The sequence below is a fragment of the Magnolia sinica genome, chromosome 6 (genome assembly GCF_029962835.1).
Source record: "Magnolia sinica isolate HGM2019 chromosome 6, MsV1, whole genome shotgun sequence".
In the NCBI taxonomy this organism is placed as follows: Eukaryota; Viridiplantae; Streptophyta; class Magnoliopsida; order Magnoliales; family Magnoliaceae; genus Magnolia; species Magnolia sinica.
Window position 1 is genome coordinate 78,509,770 of NC_080578.1, and position 10,061 is coordinate 78,519,830.

At 38.4% G+C, this 10,061-nt stretch overlaps 1 protein-coding gene and 1 long non-coding RNA gene across 2 annotated transcripts; one reads left to right on the forward strand and one right to left on the reverse strand.

Moving 5' to 3' along the window:
• The first annotated feature begins 667 nt into the window (after positions 1-667).
• LOC131248902 (small ribosomal subunit protein eS25) lies at positions 668-8,720 on the forward strand. Its single transcript, XM_058249414.1, has 4 exons — positions 668-828; positions 928-1,002; positions 1,851-1,985; positions 8,337-8,720. The coding sequence occupies exons 1-4, from the start codon at positions 826-828 to the stop codon at positions 8,448-8,450; spliced, it is 327 nt and encodes a 108-aa protein (XP_058105397.1). The 5' UTR covers positions 668-825; the 3' UTR covers positions 8,451-8,720.
• On the reverse strand, positions 713-1,002 carry LOC131248903 (uncharacterized). Its single transcript, XR_009172531.1, has 2 exons — positions 888-1,002; positions 713-857 (listed from the first exon to the last, which is right to left on the reverse strand). It is a non-coding gene; the product is annotated as an uncharacterized LOC131248903 (long non-coding RNA).
• Positions 8,721-10,061: the final 1,341 nt, after the last annotated feature.

A 10,061-nucleotide genomic window follows, 5' to 3' on the forward strand; every position in this document is an offset into this window, starting at 1 on the left:
AAATGGTCCACCTCATAAAGGGATCTTCTTCGTTTTTGGGGGTAATTCACTAAAATGATCTGGAAAAACGGATGGTCCGCGTGGATGCATAATACATACATCAAGGTGGGCTCCATAGAAACCCCACGGTAAGGGAACCATGGTCTTGGTGAGGCCAGGTTCTCACCTAATCCGCTCTACGTATGTGAAAGCTTTCGCAGGAAGTTCCTGCGCTGGGACCCAGTGGGACCCACTTTCATGCTTGTGAGAAATCCTCACCGTCCATCCATTTTGTGAGTTCATTTTAGTGTGTAAAGCTAAAAATGAATCGTATTCAATGCTCAGGTGGGTTGAAAACGTGATAATTGAACGGCGACGGTTAAAATATTCTTGGGGCTACGGAAGTTTTGAATCATGTTAATATTTGCATTTTCAATTCATCCGGTAGGAATGACGTTATTACCGATATGGATGGCAGGTAAACATCACTGTTGAACCCAGGGAGGTTTCAACGGTAGGAATTTCCCTAACTACCTTTCCCTTTATTACGGCCCACGTGAGTGTTGTATCCTGCTCAATATTGATATGATAGACTAAAATGATCTAAAAAACGGATGGATGGAGTGGATTCCTGAAAAACATCACGGTCGACCCCACCTAAGTTTACAGCGCAGGAACTAGCAGGAAATCCGCGTCCATAAATACCTCCTACTCATGGTGAAAGCTGCCTGTATTCTTTTTTCGTTTTTTCTGAAATAGAAACCCTAGCCGCGCTATACCCATCACACTCTTGTTCTCCTCACAAGGTGTCTTCCACTTCTTCTTGATTCCCTCGCATCAAAGAAAATGGTAATCGTATGCTCTCTCTCTCTCTCTCTCTCTCTCTCTCTCTCTCTCTCTCTCCGTACATATCCTTGAATTTAAGTATGTTTGTTTTTGGTGGTGTAGGCGCCTAAGAAGGAGAAGGCTCCCCCACCATCTTCCAAGCCCGCAAAATCCGGCGGTGGCAAACAGAAGAAAAAGGTACGTCCTCATCTTCTTCTCTTTTCCTTGTTTGTATTAGGGTATGGTGTCCTGATGCTGATGCACTCATTCCATACACACGGGATCATGGTTTTTTGGAGATACGGAGGGTTGAATGATGGGGTTCCCCAAAAACCCTGTTGGATTGGAATATCCTACCAACCCTCCCCTTCAATATTTGGACCGCTATATTGCTACACTTAATTCAATACATTGTTTATGGGATTTATATAGTAAATTCCCCCCTCCCACAAGTATTAGATGCTCCCTCACATGTAATTCCTTTCAAAATTAAATATAATATCCCTGTAACTGCTGCAACACTGCAGATCTTTTATTTACCTAAAAATAGCTCTATTTTATTATTTAGAGGTGACGGGATTGAGTAGCTCCGTATGCTGTATGCTGTATCAATTGTCTGGAACTTCGAAAAAAGAAAGAAAGAAAGAAAGAAAGAAAACAATAATCTACTGTACAAAAATCCTCATCTTGTTATATCACTTCCAAAATTAGTGTAACGGTTTCTAAGAATTGAAGCTGTTAGAATTTCTTCCAATTAATAGTCTGCAGCTGCTGCAGTTGTTCCTATATGTGTAAACAAAAAAGCCTACTTGCCAAAAAATAAAGCAATTGGGTCATGGGCTATCTAATCTGTACTGTTTGTTGTGTCGCTGTGAGGGACCCACTTGCTTGGTTTTGTTCATTCTTGGCCATAATTTTGGGAGTGTGTAAAGTAGTTGTTAACTTCTCTTAAGATTTTCACGGCGTCTTTGGTGTTGAATAGCAGCTTTAGATGTCTTGGTCTCCTCTCTCTCTGATTGATTTTTTTTTTCGGGATTTGATTCTAGAAATGGAGCAAAGGAAAGCAGAAGGAGAAGGTGAACAACATGGTTCTCTTCGATCAGGCTAGTTATGACAAGCTTCTTTCAGAAGTTCCGAAGTACAAGCTCATCACCCCTTCGATCTTGTCTGACAGACTGAGGGTATGATCACATCTTTGCATTCGATTTTTCTTTGTGATTTTGATTTGTGAAACTCCAATATGTTGAGACTAATTGTAGTATTGGCTAGCAAGTCTTAATGAGAACCTTCATTTTATTATGAACCATGTTTGCAAGTTCTTGAAGAATTTTGATTTGTCAAGAAAAATCGAGGTTGTAAAGAGTTCTAACCTTTTCATGATCCATCCGTAATATTTTGAATGTGGTTGGTCATATTTTATTGTGGTTGGGATCTAGGCTTTTTTGATGTAGACAGTGACAAATGGAAAAATAGGAATGGTTGAATTTGCAGACAGTGATCTTACTGCACGTATCATAGCATTCTAACCATTTGATCAATAGATGAAAAATGGGTAGATCAAGTGGGGAAACAATATAGGTGAACTCATCATCTTCAAACATCCATTCAATAGGAATCACCATGGTTTACTTCTGATTTGAGTGATGGTCCTAAACATATGATCTATGGCTTGTAAAAGACTGGATGATCATAAAAAAGTATGCCGAAATCTTGAAGGGGTTGAAATTAGTTGTAGGATCCTTCTGTTCTAACTAGGTGTCATTGCTTTGAGTTGCCTTCGGACTCTTTCTCCTAAAACTAATAACTAAGGAAATAAAACTAAGTATAAAGTTATTACATATTTTAAATAGAGTGATAGTTAGACACCACTTCCAAAAGCTTACACCTTACTCAAATATTCCATTGAATTTATAGAACTATAAAATTTCGAATTTATTCAATTTCTCAGACAGAGACCTTAATTACATAAAATTTCCAAATTCTATTAGCTCAAAACCCATCCCATTCCCCAAATTCTTCATAAATTCTCAATTTCTAAACCATAAACTTTCAATTCCCTAAATTCTAACACAAAATTTCCTAAACTCCTTGACATCCCCAAATTCCCCAACTGATAATCATAATTTTGTTAAAATTCCTAAATTTTCCAAACCCTAAAAAATTCAAAATTTAATATCCCCAAATCTTGTAACGTATAATTTTCAATTCCCTTACATTTCCAAAAAGAAGCCCAATGCAGTACTTGAAACACCAATAGAAGAAAGAAATCAAGAAGATTTCACGAGTTTATATATTATCTAAGAAATTTGGGAGAGGAGGTATTTTTCATAAATCAAAGCTTTGATATAATTGAAATTTGGAAAATATGTGCCAAGGGGGTTTATAAAATGTCTTTCTACTCTTAATGGGTTTCAACATACCAAGCGTTAGGTCTTTTGAGGTATCCAAAAGGGTATTTGATAACATCATGCAGGTGGCAAACGGATGCAGCCTAGTGCTCACTCATGGCGCAGGTGGCCCAAAAACGCTACTTACATGTCCAAAATGTCTTTGACCACACTGCACGTCAGTTAATGATAACTTCGGAGACAGTGCTAACATCCAATGGTGGGATGTTAGCATTTTCCCCTATATTTATAAATGGTGATTGGTGATGTGGTTCACATGTGACTACCTGGACAATGAGAAACCGTTGAACTAGTACATAGTGCCAACTTGTCTACATGCCATCTGATCCATCCATCATTTGCACCCCTGTGAGGGGAATGATGCGACCATGTGACTAAACACACAAGTGGGCCAATCAAAGACTTGAAGCATCCATTCACTTGATTGATGATTTGGACCAGATACATAGTTTGATGAGATCAAATGGTTGTTATGGTTAGTGAGGAGAAATGCTCCAGTATGATCATTCCTTTATTGGTTTTTGAAAGGTATACGATCGGTCCATTTGGATAGTTCAATCTGATCCTTTATATGAGTTGAACCAGTTACGAGCTTCTAGCTCTTTAGTAACATCTGTCCTCTTGACACTTTGATGCAGGGACATGTGATAACCTAACCCTAGATGCATGTATAATTAGGTTAAGGAATATTCAAATAAATACAAATTAACTAACCCTTTCCAAACAAAGGGATTAGGCAAATCTCAACACAAAGATGAGGTTATTCCGTTAGGATCATGCCCCTTAGCATAAAATCATGTAAACAGTAAAAAAGAAAGACCTCGAGATATGAGGATATTCCAGATCTAGTATAAGTCAGTCCACGAGTAAACTTGGATTTGATTCTACTGACTAACCATCTCTCTTTTCCGTTCGAACTAGAAAGGGGTATCCAGAGAGATGAAAGGGGTGAAAGATGAGGGGTTCGAGATGAAGAAAGTATAGGTCCTTTATCGTCAAATGAAAAGGAGGAGGATGATTCTTACCTTTTCCTGCACCTCGAAGATCTTAGAAAGAGGAAAACCTGAAATCGGGGTGGAATCCTTGATACCCAAGAGCTAATCTTGAAACCCTAATCTCTTGAATAAAGAGGAAGAAAATAGACTAATTCTTATTCATTCAATAATAATGAAAATAGGGTTCCTCACAATGTATATATAAGCTATGGAAAAAGTAAAAGTGCACTAAAGCCCTCTGAAACAAGAAAAATAATAAAAAAGTCAAAAACTAAAACACCCATGTGGTAGGGTGTGAAATCCGACCCATGGATCTATGGTTAGGGTGAACACCCGTGTGATAGGGTGTGAAATCCGACCCATGGATCTATGGTCGGGGTGCGGTCATGCCGCTCCTGCACTCGTAGCGTGTCAGAAAGTGGGTCCGATGGACCCGTCGTCCATCCACATCAACTCCTTCGCTCTGGTACTCTGTCGGCGACACCTCCTCCTCTAGTACACTCTAAAGGGCGCACCACTGATGTTTGCATCACACTTATAGTTAAAAATGAGCTAGAACTTTTATGAAGAATTATGTAGGGACCTTTGATGCCTTGAGTTGTTAGATGTGGTTATACCACATTTTAAAGAGCGTCTTAGTGCTTAATGCCATCAATCATAGACCTAATAGGGGATAGTGACTAAGCAGATGGGAATGAACTTGGGAAAGAAGACTTAAATTGTTGACTTTCGATCTCGATTACTTAGCTTGAGAGGGAAAGTCCGAAGAAGTAAGGCACATAGGCTAGTTTTCATAGATCAGTGAGCAGAGTTGACTCGATTGTGAGAGTTGACTGCCTTTCTAGTCCAACGTGTTCCGTATCCGTTACGATATGCCCGTACCGGCTGATACGTAATGGTAACGGCAGTGACCGTTACGCGTTACGGGGTCGTAACGGCCACCCCCTCTTTTTGTGCCTGTAACGGCCATTATGGGCGGCTGTTACGGGCCTAAAGAAAATAGGAAAAAAATGAAAAAAATAAAAAGGAAAAAAGAAAAAAAAACGTACTTTTTTTTTTTTTTTTTTACTTTCTTTCTTTCTTTTCTTCTCCTCCTCCTTCTCAGGCTGCTGCTGCGGCCTTTCTTCTTTTTCTTTTTCTTCTTCTTCTTCTGTAGTATATCCATGCCGTCCACTATAATGTTTATTTTCCATCGAACCTGTTGATAAGGTCACAAACAGTAGCTTGATCCAAAAATATATCCATGCCGTCCACTATAATGTTTATTTTCCATCGAACCTGTTGATAAGGTCACAAATAGTAGCTTAATCCAAAAAAATATATATAATACATAATCGAGTGGACCCCAGTACATGGGCCTCACACACCCCTTATCGGCCGATACGGGGCCTATCTGCATAGGTAATGGTGGGCACCATTACGCCCACCAATACCGATACGGAATACCTTGTTCTAGGAATGCTTGTTGCCAATTCTTTATATGAGACAAAGCAGGTTGCCAGTGGTTGTTGTGCTTTTGCTGTTTGGAAGGAAGGTTATGAAAAATAGACTTATAAAGGCACGGGACTTTTCAAGGGGAAGATGATCAAAGCCTAGTGTTTGCATGGTAGCCCATTAAATATAGGTTGGACCTGATGAACAATATAGATTGATGAATTGGAATGAATTAGACTGTTCAAGTGGACAAATGCAAATAGGATCATTGGAACATTTCTCATGAGTCATGATTGGTTTGACAAGTTTCTCTTTAGTATCTCGTCAGTCTCTTTGGTGGGCCATTTTCCTGGTATCAAACGTGACACGAAATTGACCGGTTTTGAAATCCTATTGAGTTAGCTTGAAGGTTACGCAATTCTGATACAATAACCAATTTTGAGTGAGTTATGACCAATTTACTATAAGCATTTTGCTGATTTCCTACTGTATTAGGGTTTTTATTTCCTGTGATTTTCTTTGAAGTAGTTTGATAACCAACTGGCCACTGTCTACCCTCTTTTCCTAGTATTGGGTCCAGGACCAGGCGTGTGTGATGTTTTGTTGATAAACAAGGTTGAATTCAGATTTTATTTATTTTATTTTATTTATTTTTTTATTTTTTTTTGTTTTAAACTTTATTACCTATGGGAAAATGGCTGTTGAAATCAATTTTTGCAATACAAGAATGGCTCATAATGGTGAGTTTTCATTGGTTTGACGAAGAAATCATACCCCTGCTGCGGATGCTGCTGAGATCTCCCAAATTGCCTAATAAATGAGATACCATAGGCGAGGGTCTTCATTAAAGTACTTATTCTGTATAGGGATTGTGCTAGAAGGGCTGTTTGTTTGTCGGGGGTTGTGTCAGCTGGGGGGGCTGACAGTTGTATAGTTTTAGGTTTTTTATTTTTATTTTCCTTCTTTTCTTGTATGGTTTCTGTTTTTGGCCTTTGGCCCTAATAATTTCATCATCTTTCAAAAAAAAAAAAGAAGAAAGAAAGAGACCATTATGCAGTGTGGAAATGAGGTACGCCAAGCCTTGTTTGGAGTATCCTGGATATTACGAAATATACCTGATATTATCCCTATATCCAGCTTGGTGATATTGATAACACTGGTAGCGATACCGATAACATTGGTAGTCTTAGAAATTCCAAGTATTGACAATGTATCGCTAAGTATCGCCAATATTTTTTATTGTGTATCGCTAAATGCATCCCCGTTATTATCTGTATCTCCAGCTCGGTGATATCCATAACAACAGTAGCAATAGTGATAACATTGGTATTCTCAGAAATTCCAAGTATCGACAATTTATCACTAAGTAATGCCAAATGTATCGCCAATATTTTCGATTGTGTAAATTCAAGTGTCACTTGTATCCCTAATGTATCGATATCGCTAAGATTTTTAAATGTGTAAATTATAGGTTTTTGCCCATAACAACAGTAGCAAAAGTGATAACATTGGTATTCTCAGAAATTCCAAGTATCGACAATTTATCGCTAAGTAATGCCAAATGTATCGCCAATATTTTCAATTGTGTAAATTCCAAGTGTCACTTGTATCCCTAATGTATCGATATCGCTAATATTTTTAACTGTGTAAATTATAGGTGTTTGCTTGTATTGCCAGTGTATTAACGATATTTTGATAATATCTCCAATGTATCGATATCATAAAAAAATTCTATTTAGTAAAAAATTTCCATTTCAATTTTTATTTATTTATTTATTATTATTATTATTATTTATGGGTGCAAGGTTGTATACAATGTTTATATTGTCGATGATAATATCAATCATATCACAATAATATCATTATCGCAACATGGGTGATATTGAGATCACAATCTTTTGTTTTCTTTCCAGTTGTCAATGATTTATTGGCGAAATATCATGTGTTTGTCGATATTCTGAAATATCAATGGATGTTTGGATGGAAGGTTGGATGGATGGATGGATAGATGGGATGTATGTGATGGTTGGATTGGTTTCTTTCAACAACACATGCTTTTAGGCCTCCATTAAATGAAAATTTATTATGTATGCATTCTTTTTGCAAATTTTTTATCCCTAAATATGTAAATATGTGTATTTTAGCATCTCCTAAACTTTTACTAAAAAATTCCACCACTTTCCCCATGTTTTCCCGCATTTCTTGTTATTGGTGATTATCTCAGTGATATCGATATTGTTTCTACATTCCCGGCTAGCTAAACTTGTAGCGATACCGATACTTCAAACACTGACAACAAACCCTTTCTTTTGTGTCATCCACTTCATTTTTCATTATGCTGTTTGATTCTACTGTTAACACAATCCTGCCAGGAGTTCCAGTAGGTCTATTGTCAGGTGGCCACATTGTATGTGCCATGCCTGTCAAGTCATCAGGTGGGCCAGACTGTATGTTGGATATGGACTTTTAGGTAATCCTTTTCTACTGTCCTTTGTTTGATATGTGTGGCCTCCTGATGATCAAATGACCCCGATTCTTAGGCTACAGCAGCAGGTCATGCATTGGGACTTAGAATGGCTGGATCTCATGTGCATACATTTTAGACATGTGCAATGAGTTTGCAATGCTCAACATGCATTTTGTGATGTTTGAATACGTGATCTGTTGATGGGTGCCATTTTCTCTATAACTGCAGATTAATGGATCACTTGCAAGAAGGGCAATCAAAGATCTGATGGCAAGGGGTTCCATCAGAATGATTTCTGCTCACTCAAGTCAGCAGATATACACCAGAGCCACCAATACCTAGAAGCAGCTAGTGCTTCTTCTCACTTCTTGCCTTATACATTTATGTTCTGTTATCACAAACAAAATGCCCTCGTTTCATTTTTGGATTGCATATTTACTCTATCAGTGCTCAGTTTTGGTGGTTGCTGCCATCCTAAGTAATTATTTTGCTACTTTAGTTTTCTCCATTTAGACTTATTATTGATTGTAGTGCATTAAAACGATTGAGCTTTTGTTTCTTTAACTTTGCCTTATCTGCATATCATAAAAAAAGGGGTATCGGTTGGGTGGACCTGGCAAGGACATGAATGAAAAACTTGTGGCTCATGTCAGCTGGTTAACTGGTTTGCATGTGTTATCTCCAACCATTTGGTTGTTACGCCACCGTATTAGCTGTTATGGCTGATACCTGTATCGGTAATGGTGGTAACCGTTAAGGCCACATTGGCTGCACCTCTATGATCTAACAAACAACAACTGTAACAGCAGTTGGTACTTAGCACCATGGTTTTAAGTCTCGGAAGAGTCTCATGTGACTCAATTTGGTCAGGACCCCAAGTTATCCCCAACTTGGGCAAGTCGGGTTGATTGACCCTGACTCGGGTGAGTCACAACTCAAATAGAGACCAAATGAGGTGATCAGAGTTGCGAGTCATTTGACCATGCTCTGTGCTGCATATGGTGATAGTTTTGGTCTTTTTAACTTTTTAAGAACTTTGATTTGAACTGGTGGCCATTATTCCATATTCCTTCAATTCCTGGTCACCATGGCCTTATTGCCCTGGCATGATGTTCTCGGTAAGACGGCTACATGGGTTCCTACCCTTCGGAATGGAATGCTTCGAGCAGTTCAGTTGGTGTCATTGGCTCTCAGATGTTGCCAGGATGAGACAGTTGAGCAGTTCAGTTGGTGTCATTAGCTCTCTCAGATGTTCGCCACCAGTATGAGACGGAAGGCTGTCAATAGCAAGGTGGTCAGGGAGCTATAGTGATGCCAGAAGCTGGCATTGCGCCATCTGAGTCGGTGTCCATTGGTACTGGAAAGTTGTCCGCGCCAGCCCCATCATCCCCACCAAATTAACCTTTGAATGTGGAAATAACAAATTCAGCGGTGGAACTATCCAAAGATAATTTGCATGTGTTTTGAAGCTGGAAATAACAAATGCATGTGTTTTGGAAAGTACAAACGGTTTTTTTTTTTTTCTTAATTGTCCGTCTGTGTAATACAACAGTAATATTTGTAATTTTATAATAATGTTAGTCAGATAATAGGATGAAGATGCAGTTGCTTCATCTATAAAAGGCTTGTAGTTTTAGAGGTATTATATTTATGCTATTATGTCTTCCCCAGTTTTAGAGATACTATTACGTATTTCCCGAAACAGGGCATGTCCTCGAGGGCCCATTCCCTTCAAGTGGGCCTGATGGTGGGGTAACCTAGACCCTTGATTTTGACATGCCACCTTGTTGATACATTGGAATATTTAATTTGTCCAATCTGTAGCTTTTCCGCAGTGTGTGGATTGTTTGTTTGTTTTTTTTTTTTTTTAAAAAAAAAATTTAATTATTATTATTATTATTTATATAAAGAGAAAGAAAACAAGATCAGCCCGTCAGTGAAAAATGGGGCATC

Bases quoted from the DNA above. Each gene is read 5' to 3' on its own strand.
- LOC131248902 (XM_058249414.1), top strand. The intron at 1,003-1,850 runs GTACGTCCTCAT...ATTTGATTCTAG, and splicing joins GTGGCAAACAGAAGAAAAAG to AAATGGAGCAAAGGAAAGCA. The intron at 1,986-8,336 runs GTATGATCACAT...CTATAACTGCAG, and splicing joins TCTTGTCTGACAGACTGAGG to ATTAATGGATCACTTGCAAG.